We start from the raw sequence: 17,773 nt of genomic DNA, 5'->3' as shown, positions 1-17,773 counted from the left end.
AGTGTCTTCAAGGCAGAGATTGATAAATTCTTAATCACGCAAGGACTTAAGAGATATGGGGAGAGTGCGGGTAATTGGCATTGAAATGCCCATCAGCCATGATTGAATGGCGAAGTGGATTCGATGGGCCGAATGGCCTTAGTTCCACTCCTATTTCTTATGATCTTCAATCATATATAATGTTGGACACTATGATCTGAGATTTTATATTAATGGAGAGATTGTCCAAACTGTCATCAGGGAAGTAATAGTCCTGATCTTTTTCACCGGGATGAGTGAAGTTAAGTGGAAATGGGAATGGGGACAGGTTGTACTTTGCATATCTTGTGAAGTGCACAGTTTAAAGTGAAATACAATTTATGCTACTGGATATCCAAAATACAACTTGTTTTAATTTAAAAAGGAGATCTAAAGATGTTGTACGTCTTTGGAATGGTAGGGTACCCTGTTGAAGAAGCCTCCTTTGTTCATAAGTGTGTCACCATAATTTTACCTACTCCAGGCCTCTCATTAGAGAGACACAATAGATGGTGATTTCACCTAATGGCCACCGTATCTCAGGCAAGGGGAAAGATTGAGAAGGAGAGTCCTCCATGGTAAACTCAGCTGATACAGGAATTGAACCCACACGATTGGCATCAAACTACTATGCAAAGCAACTGTTCACCCAACTGAGCTAAACCAACACCCCGCTTTGCTCATGCTGGCATTTACAACACAAAAGTGCACGGTGATGACGCTTCCAACAAGAAACAGAATGTAACCATTGTCTCTTCACATTCAATGACATTATCATCACTGAATTAAACATAGCAATATCCTGAGAGTAAACATTGACTAGAAACTGAACTGGACCAGTAATAGAACTACAGAGCAGGTTGGAGGCTAGGCTAGTAACTCACCACTTGTCACCCAAAATTATGTCCACCATCTGCAAGGCACAAGTGTGAGGGAGTGCTCCACACTTGCCTGAATGGGTGCAGATCTAATGACACTCAAGAAGATTGACTATCCAGGGCTATTTAATTGGCACCCCATCCACCATCTTTGACTTTTATTCACTTCACAATTGATGCACAATTGTCGCCGTGTGCACCATCTACACAATGCACTGCAGTAATTCACCAAGGCTCCTTCAACAGCACCTTCCAAACCTGTGATCTTTACTATCTAGAAGGATGAGAGGAGCAAATGCATGGGAACATCACTAACTCCATGTTCCCCTACAAACCACAATCCTGATGTGGAACTATACCATTGTTTTTCCATTGACATGGGATCAAAATTCTAGAGCTTCCACCTTAGCAGGACTATAACATTTCAAGAAGGCAGCTTATCCCAACTTCTCCAAGACAATTTGCACCATAACAGTCCTTGACTCCCCCAAACTAATTTACTCTCCTTGAGGTCCCGTGAAATTAGAAAAAAAACTTGTCTGGTAACTTGTTGATAAACGATTGGGTACAAATTAACAAATAGTTGATTAACTGAATTCAGTTTCACAATTTGCTCTGGTGAGATGTGACAATACTGGAACACGGTGATAAATATACAATGTTATCTGAGGGCAAAAGAAGGATAAGTACACAGCTCAGGGAAGAAGGGGCAGAGTCAAATTTTCATGGGGTGTCTCCTGTTTATGTGCTGTAACTTTGCAGAAACATCATTGAATAGCTAGAAACATAGTATAAACTACACATAGACATCCACTTCGACTAAAGTTCTAACAAGAAACTGGGCGCCATTCTGTGGTAACTGAGTCACTTCAATTTACTGAGCATTACAATTTGATGACATTACTGTCATTGTGTTGTTACACATACAGGCAATGTAATTTGTTTTACTCAAGAGTGATTTAAGCAGAGTTTGCTGTCCACAAATCATACAAATAATTTCCTGTGGAAGTTGGTAGAAATTCAGAATTGTCCCAGGTCATTTCATCAAGTATTTTGAAAGTCTCTTATTTATATAGCGAGCAATGTGAAGTCATTCGAGCTCTAATTATAACAATCTTTTCAGCAGTCAGATGGAAATGATGCCATTGAAACAAAATTAGGGGAATTGCCAACCTCCTTAAGACCACAAGAAAACTGAAAATTGTATTGCAATAACTTCATGGAAGCATTTTTCACTTGGTCTGAGGAGATTACAACATAGTTTAATAAAACAATCAGCACAGTTATTGTCTTCATCCATACTGTAACACACAAAACAAAAAATAAAGTAAAAAAGCAAATTACTGAGGATGCTGGAATCTGAAACCAAAAGATAAAATGCTGGAAAATCTCAGCAGGTCTGGCAGCATCTGTTAGGAGAGAAAAGAGCTGACGTTTCGAGTCTAACTGACCCTTTGTCAAAGCTAAAAGTAAGTCGATGCTGTGGGAGAGAAGTATCAAGTGCTTTCATGTGGCGGCGCATGGCCCTGAGTGTGTCGTTTAGGATGCGGCGAGAACAGCAGTTGGAAAAATGTTGTATATCGTGCAAGTACCTGTAATCCTGGAGGCTGCATGCAGGGTGGATTTGAGTTGAAATCCACGTGGAGTAAATTGGAGGCGAAGACAGTCACTGAGGAAGGAAATATGGCTGTGGAAGCGAGTCTTAGTAAATATCTTGTCTAACACTGAGAGAGAAAAGGAAAGCAGTGAAGGTGGACAGCGGGAGAGAGACGAACGAAAATCCTGTCGGAGAGAAGAGCAGTACTTCTTCAGGGTAGGCATTTCCTGGGAGAGAGGTGGCAGTGGATTAAACACTGGATAAAAGCAAATTACTGTGGATGCTGGAATCTGAAACCAAAAGAGAAAATGCTGGAAAATCTCAGCAGGTCTGGCAGCATCTGTTAGGAGAGAAAAGAGCTGATGTTTCGAGTCTAACTGACCCTTTGTCAAAGCTAAAATAAAGTAATTTTCTCACAATATACAGCCCCAATTTTAATTGGAAGTGTCAGTGGTGAGGCCCGTCAACAACATGAATGAGTTGAGAATGGCGTTTTATAATTCTCTGTTGCATCACAGGGATGCCAAAAGGGACATTCATAAGCTGGTCGTGGCAAAAGTCTAGAGTTCTCATACCTCTTACAATAAAAGTTGAATAACCTTCCAGAATTGCCGGACCTTGTTTTAAAGGTGGCCATAAGGGTGTGGAAATGAGAGGCGGAAGTTGACTATTGAGTCCATCAACCCTGCTCCTGCTCTGTCGTTCAACAGGTTCCTCGCTGCCCTGGGTGGGCATTGAATTCCATCTTCCCATTTACCCCCAGATAGTCCCTCACTAAAACATTGTGGAGGGTTACCTGAAACTTAACTAGACTCACCATATAAACACAAAGGCTACAAGACCAGGTCAAAGACTAGGAACACTGTGGCAAGTAACTCACCTCTTGACACCCAAAGTCTGTCCACCAACTACAAAGCACAAATCAAGATTGGAGTCAGGAGTGTGGTGCTGGAAAAGCACAGCAATTCAGGAAGCATCTGAGAAGCAGGAGAATCGATGTTTCAGCATAAACCCTTCATCAACCCTTCAACAGTCCTCACGCTCTCCTACAAATCAAGATTGTGATGGAATACTACCCACTTGCCTGGATGAATGCAACAACACTCAAGGAGCTTAACACAACCCAAGACAAAGCACCCTGCTTGATTGGCACCACATCCACTCCCTCCACATTGATGCTCAGTAGCTGCAGTGTGTACTATCTACAAGATGAACTGCCAAAATTCTGCAGAAAAATCCTTAGACAGCACCTTCCAAATCCAAGACCTCTTCCATCCAGAAGGATTAGAGCAGCAGATACATAAAAACACCAACAACTGCAAGTTCTCCCCCCACGCAGTCACTATCCTAACTTGGAAATATATTGACGTTCCTTCACTGTCGCTGGGTCAAAATCCTCTGAATGGTGTTGTGCAGAGGCGCATGTGTTGCAGCAGTTCAAGAAGGCAGCTCAGTACTACCTTACCTTCTTAAGGGCAACTAAAAATACTGGCCACAAGTGAATATATTTTTTAAAACCCTTTGATTCACTTGCTTAATAAGAATGAATCTAGCTCGACCTAAAAATATTAATTGTACTTGCCTCCAATACCTTCGGAGGTAGAGAAGTTTAAAGTTGGGGAGGGCTTTCCAATGGTCTTTCTTTGGTCTTTCTTATCAACATTAAGAGGTAAGTAAACCAGTTAAGGCAAGTCGATAAATTGTCATGCCTAATGGAACAAGCGAGGTGAGGTCAGAAATTTAAAGGCATGAGGTGTTAAAATGGGGGAAGAGGTTTTAGGTTGGTGTAATGCAGTTTTAGTGTCTTAAGCGAGCTACAAAATATAATTCAACATAAGAAGGAAATGTTGCTTTTAGATTGGAAAAATTGTCCTGATCCTAAAGGTAGGCAAGCAAGAAGCGGGAAGCGTGTGTAGTCTGTTATATGTTTATCCGGCTGAAGATAAGAAACTTATTGTGGCACTTCTGTGTATCTCTGCAGGATTGCTGTTTTTAGTACCTGAGAGAGTTAATTGACATCCCAAAACTAGTTCCACATCAGGATATAAAAGACTGTTCTTGGTAGGAGCGGACCAGTTTGTGTAGTCTTGCTGTGTGTAACAGTAATGAGTACTTGCTCTTAAGTTAAGCCTGCAGTCTTCAAGACACCATTATGTATCTCAGCTATGATGTAAACGGCTATGGTTTAGTGGTACTTTCACTGAACCAGCAATCCAGAACTCCAGGTTTATGTTATAGGGACATGGGTTAAATCCCATTATGGCATATAGTAAAGTTTAAATTCAATCAAAATTTGGAATGGCAACCAATATAGTCACTGTAAATTGTTGTAAAAGTTCACTTGGTTCATTCTACCCTTTACAGAAGGAGGTCTGCTGTTCTTACTTGGGCTGGCCTTAATGCCAGTCCAGATGGACAGCAGTGTGGTTGATGCTTAACTGCTCTCTGAGCATTTAGGTATGGGCAATAAATGCTGATCCAGCCAGCAATATCCATATTCTGTGCAAGAATAAAAGAAATCTAGAAAACCTTTACTGTTTATCTGCTGAAGACCTGGGGTGGAATTATATAGGGCCCTGAAAGACATAATTTATGTCAAGAACTCTGGGAGAAGTCGACAAGGCATGTCTTGATGGCGGGAGCAACAAGTTATATTTTCCAACAGAAACCAGGACATCACGGCAAATTTCTCACTAGGGAGCAGCAGGATGTCTATTAATGGGTTTTTTTTTCTTGCTATCACCATCAATAACACTGAACCTTGCTGCATTAATTAATAGGTTCCTATCCTACCATGGTGCCGATATGAAATAGACATTGACAATACCTGATGTGAAAATTAGAATCCATACTATACAACTCCAGTTCCCTGCTTGCTTCTTTGGACCTCTATTTTGGCATCTCACTCGAAGGGCTCAGGGCACCCAATGTTCGAGAACCTTGGCATCTGATAATGCCAGCTTCTCCACATACTTACAGCACATCTCCGATCCACTTACTGCAATGTTTCTGCAATGCACTTCTGCCACATAATGATTCCTACAAGGGCATTCAGGAGCAAAAACCAATCCACTGATGTTCCAGTATAGCAATAAATCTAACTTCAACCTGCACACAAGCAGCAGATCTACTTTATATAGGTTCAGAACATCTCTGCATTTACTTAGTCCCAAGCCCAAATACCTTCAGCTGCTTAATTAATGGTTTTCCTCCATTACAAAGCTCAGAAGTGAGGATGTTCCCTGATGATGGAACAATGTTCAGCACCATTTGTGACCACTCAGATACTAAACCAGTTTATGGTCAAGTGCAGCAAGAACTTACAATAACCAGACTGACTAATGGCAAGTAATATTCACACTACACAAGTGACAGGCAATGGTCATCTCCAGCAAGAGGGAATCTAACCATCACTCTTTGACATTAACTGGCATTACCATCATGGCATTCCCCGCTATCAACAATCTGGGGGTTCCACGTCCAGAAACTGAATTGGATGAGCCATATAAAATGAGTACCAGAGCAGATTAGAGGATAAGAATCCTGTGTCAAACAATACCTCCTGACTCCCCAAAGCCTGTCCATTATTTACAAGGCACAAGTCAGGAGTATGATGGGATACTTCCTTCTTGCCTGGTTGAATGCTGCTCTAACAACACTAACAAAGCTTGGTACCATCCAGGATAAAGCAGCACATTTGATTGGCACCATATCCACAAACATCCAATCCCTCCACCACTGACGCTCAGTAACAGCAATGTGTGCTACTGCAAAAAACTGAAAGAATTGCAGATGCTGGAAACAGACACAAAAACAGAAATTGCTGGAAATATGTAGCAGGTCTGGCAGCATCGATGGACAGGAAGCGCAGTTAATATTTCAGGTCCAGTGATACTAATTTCATAAATAAACTTGAAAAATTGTGTAAAGAATTTAATAACCAGAAAAATTTGGGAGAAATATATAAGACAGTCAGTACCTGGAAGTTAACTGACATCATTGGATAATCCCTGCCTATTAGGATATAAAGCAGAGTTGCAGTGATCAGTAAAGCGTAAATGTATTATTAGAGAGTTTCAATATTAGCCATGTATACCTAACCATACGTTGAGCTTGATGTCTCAAAATAGACACTCATGTGTCTCAGATGCAATGTTAGTAGCTAAGCAATATGTAATAAACCCTAGTTATCAATATTTAACCTATCTTCTGCACAAAATTCCATGTTACCATCCTTTCCTACTTGGTATCTGTAACTAAGGTTGATATCAACCTGAAGGATTGGTAGCAGTGACTCTACCTAAGTTATCTGACACAGTTCAAGAAAACAAGTCCACGCATTATTAAACCATGCTGGCAGCACTTCTATTAGAAATTGCACATATGGTCAATGTCATTGCCATTTTGCTGCTGGGACATAATTCCAGGAGATTGATGGCACCCACAGTCAGAAATATATTCATCTTCCGCACACTGTCTTGTCTTCCATACACCCACATCCAGGAGTACTTGACAATCTGAACTAAGTAATTTGTTCTTTGGTTTGATGCCATATTTGCTGTGCTTTAGCAGCATAAAGCTCCTGAATATTCTTAATTCTGTCCAAATAATGTCAAGACACTCAGTGTGGTTATTTGACAAAGATGTAAAGGCCAAAGAAAATTCTTGTCTCACATTTTGCCTGCTAGTATTCTGATGATTACCAAAGCATGCGATGGAATACCTGTCTCCTGATATTTAGCTGCTTGTGCCAGAATCATCTTTGATTTGCAAAAGGTATATCAGGCAATCTCTAATGTATTTCTTTGAAAAGATTCTTTGAACTGACCTGAGCATTGTTGAATCCTCAGGTCTGACTCTTGATTCTGGAATAAAGAATTTTTTAATGGATCAATCTTCGTGCTTAAATCATAAACAGGTTAAAATCTTTGAAGAAATTATGATCAGGCTGCCATGAAAATGCTATACTCGTGTTGTTTCCTGAGAGTAGTGGGTTGCTACCACAGTTTCAAGCATTTTTCAAAGGGAAATAGGACACAACTGGGAAACTTGTTCATAAATTGCCCTGACTTTAGTAACTGGTAAGATACTTCAAGGCAATATTTAATGAAAAAAAAAATTGAAAGTGAAGACATTTTCAGGGACATCTGACTTTTGAGAGTGTGGTACAAATTTGATTGGATGTCTTTAAAGAAGTCATCAGGTTGGCGGATGAGGAGAATTGCCTACCAGGTTTCTTGGGAAATTAAGGTGCCCATAAAAATAGAGAGTTCTCAACAAGATACATATTCTTGTTGAATTGGTGGTGGTTTAGAGTCACAACACAGAAATACACCCTTTGGTCCAACTTGTTTGCTCCAACTTGTTTGCTCCAACCTAAACTGATCAAGTTCCATTTAGCAGCATTTGGTCCATATCTTTCTAAACCTTTCTTATTCATGTACCCATCCAAATACCTTTTGACGTTGTAATTGTTCCTGCCTCTACCACTTCCTTTGGCATACGTGCACTATCCTCTGCATGAAAAAGTTGCTTCTCAGATCCTTTTTAAATCTTTCACCTCTCATCTTAAACCAAAGCCCTCTAGTTTTGGACTCACCTACCCTTGGAAAAAGATGTGGGCTATTTACCCTATCCATGCCTCTCATGATTTTATAAACCACTGTAAGGTCACACCTCAGCCTCCAATGTTCCAGTGAAAGAAGCTCCAGCTCCCACAGCTCAAACCCTCCAATCCTGCTGCATTATATTGAGAATTATCTGAAAACAGAAAAGATTTGCAATAAGATTGAGACCTGCCTTGAGATTGTTACCAGTGCTGTTCTCAAAGAATGACTCTTAATGAGCGGATAAATTGATCTGGTTTCTGATCCACTGGAGAATTGCATCAGAATTTGTGGCAAGGAAACCCAGTGGAGGTGCTTCTGTATATAGTAGTGTTCCACAGAGAATCATGCAGACCCTACTGTCAGTGTAACTGGTGATCTTAACAGGGAAGCCACCTTTCTCATATGGTGATGGAAATAGGAAAGAAGATCTATGGGCCAGAAGTGACCCAATCTTGTGAGTCTATTTTAACTTTTCCTCTGGTGCCAGAGGAGCTCCATGCCACATAGGAATACTTTCACCTCCTCCAGAATGGGCACTACCTTTACCATTGGCAAGCACATTCCACTCCCTTCCTCACCCATCCCTAATGACATGGTTGATTCTTCTGTTTTCCTTGTATCTATGGACGACTCTTCTGCTTCATTCTACTGATTTCTTACCTAGCATTGTATTGACCGGCGTCTTTGCTGAGGGAGCAAGTACGTTTTCAGCTTGTCTTCTTGTCCACTTGTCCAAAAACTAACCAAAGTTCAAATCAGGGCCCAAGACTTTCTGTGTTGCTGCTTCAGAAGGACAAAGCTATAGGTTTGCATCACAATGGTTAATGAATTGGTCATGATCAAGTTCAGGACCATTTCTGAGTTCTCGGGAAGAGTGAATTTATGATTAGAACAGTAAGAAATATAAATAATGAAATGAGACATGAATTATGAACTTTTTCATCAATTTTATTTTAATCCATTTCATTGCACTTTAATTCATTTAAGCTTATGAATATAAGATGAACCAAAGTTATTAATGCAGGCACTTTTTTTGTCAGGGATTGAATCATTTAAGAGAAAGAATTATCATGTTTGATACTGCCAAACCTAACCCAAGAATTTATTATGTTTGTTAGTTAAAGTTATCTTGCTCTTGAATAACTAATTCTAGGTTTAGCGCTTGACCCGGAATAATATGTAAACATGAACAGAATTGCATATATAGGCCTTGTGCTGATGCATTTATTAGAACTGCTTATAATATTAAATTTATACTATAATCCAATACTGGGCATTTCCAAAACGTTAAAGAAATGGGATCAGATTGATAAGAAGTGGCAGATTGGTTTCTAGAACTAAAAATAATCATTTAAAAATAAGGGTTTGGCCACTTTATACAGGGGTGAAGAAAACAGTTTTCTCTTAGGGAGTTATGAGTTGTTTGAATTCCCTTCTTCAAAAGGTATTGGATATGGAAACTGAAAACATTTTATGGCAGAGGTATGTAGATTGTTGATTACCAAGAATGAAAGATTATTGGAGTTATTCAGGAATGTAGAGTTGAGGGTAAAAATCAGAGCAGCCATGATCTTATTCAGTGGCATAATAGACTTGAAGGGCCAGGTGGCCTACTCTTGCACCTTGTTTGTATATAAACTGAATGACACCTATAGCCTAACTAATGGAGTAGGGGGCTAAATGTAGATGGATTGCCTGACTACTCGGCAGCTGGAACTTTGGGGTGAAATTGAAAGCTGCTGCGTATTACTTTTTCACCCTACAATCCAAGTTCCCAGTCTGAACTTACAGATGAGATGTTTTAATACCCTCCCTAAGTCATTTGAAGATCCAGGTTCACATCTATATCATCCCAGACCATATACATGCTCCTGGCCTTCTGCCCTTTCAATAAAGTGTCCAAAACTGCACTCAAAAGATCTACTATTAAATGAACGATTTTATCATCTGAATATTTGCTGAAAAAGGCACATTTCTTTGAAGACTTTTTGTCTTGTAGGCCAAAATTGCAAGCAACAAAATTGTAAGTAGAAAACAACATTTATACTGTATGAGAGGAAAGTCCTGATTGGTTAGCAAGTGGACTCTGATTGGTAGATGGGTTGCTGTGGGGAATGTATCAGTTAATGATGGCAGATGGTTAACTGCCAAGTTTAAATTTTAAACAAGACCTATTGACTCTGAGTGATCAAAACATTACCCAAGGAAATGAACCAGAGAATGCTGTCAGTTTTTTTTTATGTTGAAATAGTACTGTTTGTGTATTAACGCCGAGTAATTTTCAATTGGGCAGTTGCTCCAGTGAATTGAGTGCCTACTCATTGGAAATATTGAATGAGATTTTACCCATTGGGTCTGATTCACATTGGCCCACTTTCATCCTGAAATAAAGGTATAAATGATGCACAGCAGCTGACAGGAGACAAAGATCAAGCAGCTCTTATACACTCCACCGCATCCCTATTCGTTCCCAGAAATTCTATAGACAGGCTAAAAACACGTTGTCTTCTTCCTGACATATAAAGGCCCTGCCTTGTATAACTTCCTGTTACTCCTGGCTTACTTAGGAATATGCATATCCTGTTGGAAAATATTGGAAGTAATTTTCAGTTGATTGTGTCAATAATCTTGTTTTTAGCAGCCTGCCTGTCTGGCTGCACCAGAAGAATCAATTAAAGTTGATTTTGGTTTTTTTATTCATTCATTGGGTGAGGACTTCACTGGCTGGAGCAGCATTTATTGCCCATAAAGTCAACCACATTGCTGTGGGTCTGGAGTCAGTTGTAAGCAAAACCAGATGTGGATGGCAGTTTCATTCCCTAACTGCCATTAGTGAACCAGATGGATTTTTCTGACAATCAACAATAGATTCTTGGTCATCATTAGACTCTTAATTCCAGATTTTCATTGAATTCAAATTCCACCAGGATTCGAACCTGTCTTTCCAGAACATTACTTGCGTCTCTGGACTAACAGTCCAATGATAATTCCACTTCCCCTATTTTCTTGTACTGTATGTCCCCTTTAAAAAACTCATACTACTAGCCATCAGTTCTTCTACCTGGTGTTAACAATCTGTATGCCCTGGTCTGTAAATTTGACCACACACCGTCCATTTTCCAGACATGAACTATTCTTCCAATATGGCAGACAGGAAGTGTGCTCACATTCTTTGATCTTGAGCCAGACCAAGGCCCCTCCAGATCTAATATTTCTGGCCTGATTCCTTCTTCAGGCTCTGATCTATCTCCTCCCACCTCTTACTGCCCTGATTACAGCCTCCCTGATGGCAGAGAAGGACATAGGGGACAAATGGCCAACTTCCATATTCCTGATGAAGGGCTTGTGCCTGAAACTTCAATTATCCAGATACTTGGATGCTGCCTGATTGGCTGTGTTTATCCAGCGCCACATGTTTTGACTATTCCCATGTTCCTACTCATCCCGATTCCAAGACCACCACTCATATCTTGTAACAACTGCAGCAATATCTCATTTACAACAATTGCTGAGATCCTTAATGTATGTAACTATGAACAGCTCTTTACAATTTAATCAGAATGCACATCAGCATGGTCTGTGGTGTTAGACCGTGGCATTGATACAGTTATTTTAATGCTGCAGCTTTCATTGTCATGAGCTTTCTTTAGTCACTGAAGCTCACAGGCAGTAGGAAATGCAGCATTTGAAAAATGATAAAATATTGATTTGAGTAATCTTCAAGCTCTAGAATCTAATATGAATAATTAAATTATGACTACAGGAGGTGGCTTGTGGTCCCAGTGAAAGATCTAATCTACAGTTGTGACCTTCCATCAAAGTCCCTTATCGTCTGAGTTTTCTCTTTTCTCAGTTGTTCAATCTTATTAAATGTATCCATTTTGAATCCTGTCATTCATCATGACCAATTTCAAATTTCAAGCCCAGCTCACACAGACAAAATTGTTCTGACTCATTATGAATCAGGGGAGCATTCCACCCACGTCACCAATAGCAGATTCATGATCTGCATTTATTAAAAATGACTTTTTGACAGCATGTATTGATCTCTAGAACATTTTGTTTGATTCTCCAAGACATTTTGTTCAAAGGCACTTTTGATTCACTCCAAAGCATTTGTAAACTTTTCTTTGCTTCAACATAACTTCATTGGTCTTCATCTTAAAGTGGGACACTGATTTTGGGTACAGGAGGTGTACTGAGAGATTTAGTACATGTTCCAAGCTGTATTTACTTCCAAGTGCAAATAGTTATTGATGGACTGGATTATTTAGACATTTAGCCAGCCCTACACACAATTGCTCATACAGTTACTGGAGCAATCTCAAATCCCATTTAAAGGTGTTATATATCTTAGTGCTAGGGCTTTATCCCCTAATTCAATTTGCCATTGCACATGTACAGAATGTGTTTTTGATGCGATTCCCTACTGAGCTTTTCCCATTCCCAGTTATTCAGATACCTCCTTGTTATTCCTAACCCCATTGTGAAGTTAGCCTTATGAAGGAATGAAAGTTTTCTTGTCTGTCAGTCTCATTAACACCTCTGTGGAATGTATTTTGGCAGTCTTAACCCTGTCCCTTTTGGACATGTACATAGATTTACTACTGATTCAATGCTAATGAATGAATGAATGATTTATCATCACATATATCTAAGGAGATACAATGAAAACTGTTCTGTTGCCACAATCTGGTGCCATTTTGAAGTTCAAAGGAATATAGAGAGAGTACTTAAATAGAGTTTATCTTCATCCGCTGGGGTTTCAAACATGGCTCCAACACTTCTGCAAGGTCCCCTGTCCTTGCCTACGGGAGCCAGGAACCCTGCTCTGGGCACCAACACCTCTCACCGCTGAAAGGGTCTGTGGTCCAGGTCTACCACTGCCAAGAGTCCTTGCTATGCCATTGCTGCAGCTGGTGACCCAAAGCCATTCCAGATCTCCATGCATCCGGCATGTGAAGTCAGGAGTCACAACTAACACCGCTCTGGCCAACTCAACTCCAGTGAAACATCCATGAAAAATCTGCACTTAACCGTAATCTCAGTTAGAGAGAATATTTGGTGAGGAAATGAAGAAGATCACACTTGTGTACAAGAATTTAAAAAATGGCTATGACACAGGACAGAAATGTATATTTGACATCTAAATGCAATATAAGCCAACCAGCTGATACTGAATAAAGGTGCTGAAAATTTTTTAAAAATCCATTTTCTAGAACTAACAACTACCCAAAAGCAGATAGGCCAGTTAACTTAACATCTGTAATTGTGAAAGTGTTTAGAACTATTTTTAAGGAAGTTGTGGCAAGATACTGAGATAAATTCAAGATAAGTAAACAAAGATAACATGGTTTTGCGAAAGGGAAATCAAGTTTAACCAACCGATTGGAGTATTTTGAGGAAGAAATAAGTGCTGTAGATAAAGGAGAACCAACAGATGTACTGTACTTAGGTCTCCAGAAGTCTTTTCAGAAGATGCCTCATCAAAGGTTGTTGTAGAAAATAAGAGCTCATGTGTTGTGCTAACATATTGGCATGATAGAAGATTTAGTTAGGTCACAGGAAGCAGACAGTAAACATAACTGGGTCACTTTCTGCCTGACAAGACTGCTGTGCCATAGGGATCATCTGCTGGAATCCTAATACTTTTCAATTTATATAAATTACTTAGATGAAGGGACAGAAGAATTGTTGCTAAATCTGCTAATGACACAAAGATAGGAAGGAAATTAAGTTGTGAAGAGGTCATAAGGAAACTGCAAAGGGATATAAATAGTTTAACTGAGTAAAGAAAGATGTTGCAAATGGAGTATAATGTGGAAAAAATGCAAAATTGTCCATCTTGAAAGGAAGAATGGAAAAGAGGAATATTATCTAAATGATGAGAGAAATGATGTCAAGCTCTTAGATACATAAGGATCTGAGTCTTCTCGTGCCTGATTCTCAAAAAGTTAGATGGAAGGTACAGCAAATGGAATATTTTAATTTACTGCTGAAGTAATTGAATACAAATGTAAAAACTTATGCTTCAGTTCTAGAGGGGATTGGTGAGACAACATCTGGAGCACTGCATACATTATGAGTCATGTCATTTAAGGAAGGATGTAAAGATGGAAGCAGTTCAGAGGAGGTTTACCATACCTGGAATAAGTCTTACCAGAAAAGATAGGACAGATTAGACTTCTATCTGCTGGACATTAGAAGGGTAAGAAGATCCTGAGAGATCTTGACAGAGGATGTTTTCTTTTACGGGACAGTCAAGGAGTCATCTATTTAATAGGTATGAGTCTTTGGAAATGTCTTCCTGAAAAGTTGATGGAAACAGAGTTCTTGACTATTTTTAAGATGCATTGATTCATGTTAAGTAAGAGGCTGAAAGTTAATCAGGGTTAGGTGGGAATGAACTTTTGAAGTTACACTAAGTTTAGCCATGATCTTATTGAATGGCAGAGCATGCTCAAGAGGCTGAAAGGCCTACTCCTGCTCCTTGTTTGTAAGTCAGCTAGTACGTGACAAAATAAGAAATAGCAGCAAGAGTAGGACATTTGCCCCTCAAGCTTGGTCCACCATTTAACAAGATCATGGCTGATCTGCCATAGGCTTCAACTACTCTTTCATGCAAGCTCAGCATAAGCATCAACACCCTGATATTTAAAAAGTCCACCCTACCCCTCTTGAAATACTTTCCGTGATCTAGCCTCTACAATTTTTTGAAGTGGAGAATTTAAGACATTCATTGCCATCTGGGAAAAGAAAATCCTCCACATCTCTGTTTTAAATGAATGTCCTGTTATTCTGTAACCATGTCAAAATGGTTCAAGATGCTCCACTGGTAGAAACATCTTCTCAATATCTTCCCTGTCAAGCCCCTTCACAATCTTGTGTGTTTCAATAAGATTCATTCTTCTAAACTCTAATGAATAAAGGCCTAAGCTGCTTAGCCGTTCTTGATAGGTCACCACACGGGAATCAACCTCATGAATCTCTTTTAATCTGTCTCCAATGCCAGTATATCCTTTATTAAATATAGGGACCAAAACTGTATCCATACTCCAGGTCAGGCCTCACTAATGCTGTGTACAGTTGTATTCTGGATTAGTGGTGCTGGAAAAGCACAGCAGTTCAGGCAGCATCCGAGAAGCAGTAAAATCGACGTTTTGGGCAAAAGCCCTTCAACATTCCTTTTGCCAGAAACATCAATCTTCCTGCTCCTTGGATGCTGCCTGAACTGCTGTGCTTTTCCAGCACCATTAATCCAGAATCTGGTTTCTAGCATTTGCAGTCATTGTTTTTACCTGTGTACAGTTGTAACAAGCCCTCCGTATTTGTACAACACCAACAAAAATAGAAATTGCTTGAAAAATTCAGTAGATCTGGCAGCATCTAGAGAGAGAAAGCAGAGTTAATGTTTTGGGTCCAGTGACCCATCTTCAGAACTCCCTATTTGTAAACTCTTCACCCCAGGAATCAGCCCAGTGAATTTCTTTGAATAGCCTCCAGTGCCAGTGTATCCTCTTTGGATCAAAACTGTTGACATTATTTCAGGTTCAGCCCCACCAACACACTATACAGTTGCATCAAGACTTCTCTGATTTTTAAACTTCAGTCTCCAATGATAAAAGGCAAAATTCGATTTATGTTTTTAATTTCTTGCTAAACCCACATTTTATGTTTCATGCACAAGAACACCCAGACCCATCTGTGTTGTACTTTTTTTGAAGTCTGATGTTAGTTTTTAAATTAAAGTTGGCCTTTTTATTCTTCCTTCCAAAGTATATAGCCTCACACTTTCCTACATTAAATTCGAATTGGCAAGTTTTTGCCCAGTCACTCAACCTATCTGTATCACCTTGCAGATTCCTTATGTACTCTTTACAACATGACCTCCCACTTTTGTTTTGTGTTGCCATCAAATATGGATGCACTGCCACAAGTCATTGATATTGGTAATAAATATTTGAGGCCCCAGGACTGATTCTTGTGATTACATCTTTCCAACCTGAAAAAGACATACTAATCCCGACATTCCATCTTAACCAATCCTCAATCGATGCTAATGCATTCCCCAAAATACTCCCTGAGCTCCCATTTGGGATGAGGAAAATGGTGGGAATGTCTATTGTTGGGTGTACATGTTTTGACTGTGGTTCTCATGTTTAAATATTTCATGTGTTTAGTTGGAGGCCAGTCAAGAAGCAGGAGCTGCAGCACTTCGGAAAGCCTCACAAAAACTTTTCGAAAATTACCAAAAGCAGATGGATGAACTAAGACAACGACATGATGAAGAGAAGCACAAGTTACAGGTCAGTGTCATTAAGCATCTGACTGAAGATTAAAAATTAAAAAGCAAAGACAGAACGAGGATGGCAAACATTTAACAGAGTTTCACATCTATAGAAGTTAACACATTGATAGTAATTGAATTTGATCAGTGTCTATACTTCACCAAAATATCCAGGATGTATGCTGGAGATCAGGCTTTGTCCACAAAGAGTCATAAAGATGTACAGTATGGAAACAGACCTTTCAGTCCAACTTGTCTGTGCCATCCAGATATCCTAAATTAATTTAGTCCCATTTGCCAGCATTTGGCCTATATCCCTCTAAACCCTTCCAATTCATGTACTCAACCACATGCCTTTAAAATGTTACAAGTGTACCAGCCTCCATCACTTCTTCTGGCAGCTCATTCCATACACGCACCACCCTCTACATGAAACTGTTGCCCCTTAGATGCTTTTTAAACCTTTCGCCTCTCACCTTGAACCTATGCCTTCTAGTTTTGGTCTCCCCCAACCCTGGAAAAATGAACATTTCAACAGCAGCTCTGAGAGCAGGTTGCCTGTCTGTCAACTCATTGTCTATGTTATATGATGAACTAAAGCCATGAAAACGATGTTGGAACCACAGTCTCTAAAAAGCAGGGTTTTTTTAAACAAGCACGGAAATTGCTGGAGAAACTGACATCATCTGTGGGAAGAAAGCAGAGTTAGTGTGTCAGGTCTGGTGACCCTTCTTCTGCTGATAAAGAATCACCGGACCCAAAACCCTGCTTTCTTCCCACAGATGCTGCCAGACCTGCTGGGTTTCTCCAGCAATTTCAGCTTCTGTTTCAGATCTCCAGATCCATGGTTCTTTGTTTTATTTTTTTTTCATTTAGAGCTTATAAGAGTTACAATAATCAAATCTATGACCTATTCTGAAATGTTTCACTTCCTTTTCAGACTTTTGCTGAGGAGCAGGAACAAAGTTTGAAGAGAAATGTGGAAAATTACAATAACCTGGTATTACAACTTCAGCAGAAACAGAATAGAGCCACGGAACTGGAAAAACTAATAGAGAGGATGGAGAAGGTAAATGGAGTGAGCCTGGAGAAAATTCTATTGGGAGACCTTAAGGTGCACGATAAGTTGGAGCATAAAATCCGACCATTTCAATATTGCTAACCTTATCTGAAATTCCAGGCCTGTGACCAGTGGAGTGCCACAGGGATTGGTGCTGGGCCCTCTACTTTTTGTCATTTACATAAATGATTTGGATGCGAGCATAAGAGGTACAGTTAGTAAGTTTGCAGATGACACCAAAATTGGAGGTGTAGTGGACAGCGAAGAGGGTTACCTCAGATTACAACAGGATCTGGACCAGATGGGCCAATGGGCTGAGAAGTA

At 39.8% G+C, this 17,773-nt stretch overlaps 1 protein-coding gene across 2 annotated transcripts in view; it reads left to right on the top strand.

Moving 5' to 3' along the window:
• LOC122539259 (coiled-coil domain-containing protein 68-like) overlaps positions 1–17,773 on the top strand; it is a 69,457-nt gene that overhangs the window by 32,823 nt on the left and 18,861 nt on the right. For both annotated transcript variants that reach the window (XM_043673984.1, XM_043674059.1), the window contains 2 exons: positions 16,283–16,408; positions 17,330–17,458. In XM_043673984.1, coding sequence (XP_043529919.1) covers positions 16,283–16,408; positions 17,330–17,458 — 255 coding nt within the window. The remainder of the gene's footprint in view (positions 1–16,282; positions 16,409–17,329; positions 17,459–17,773) is intronic.

Source organism: Chiloscyllium plagiosum, chromosome 1, assembly GCF_004010195.1.
Source record: "Chiloscyllium plagiosum isolate BGI_BamShark_2017 chromosome 1, ASM401019v2, whole genome shotgun sequence".
In the NCBI taxonomy this organism is placed as follows: domain Eukaryota; kingdom Metazoa; phylum Chordata; class Chondrichthyes; order Orectolobiformes; family Hemiscylliidae; genus Chiloscyllium; species Chiloscyllium plagiosum.
The sequence above is the reverse complement of the archived record's forward strand: the minus strand, read 5'-3'. Positions and strand labels throughout refer to the sequence as shown.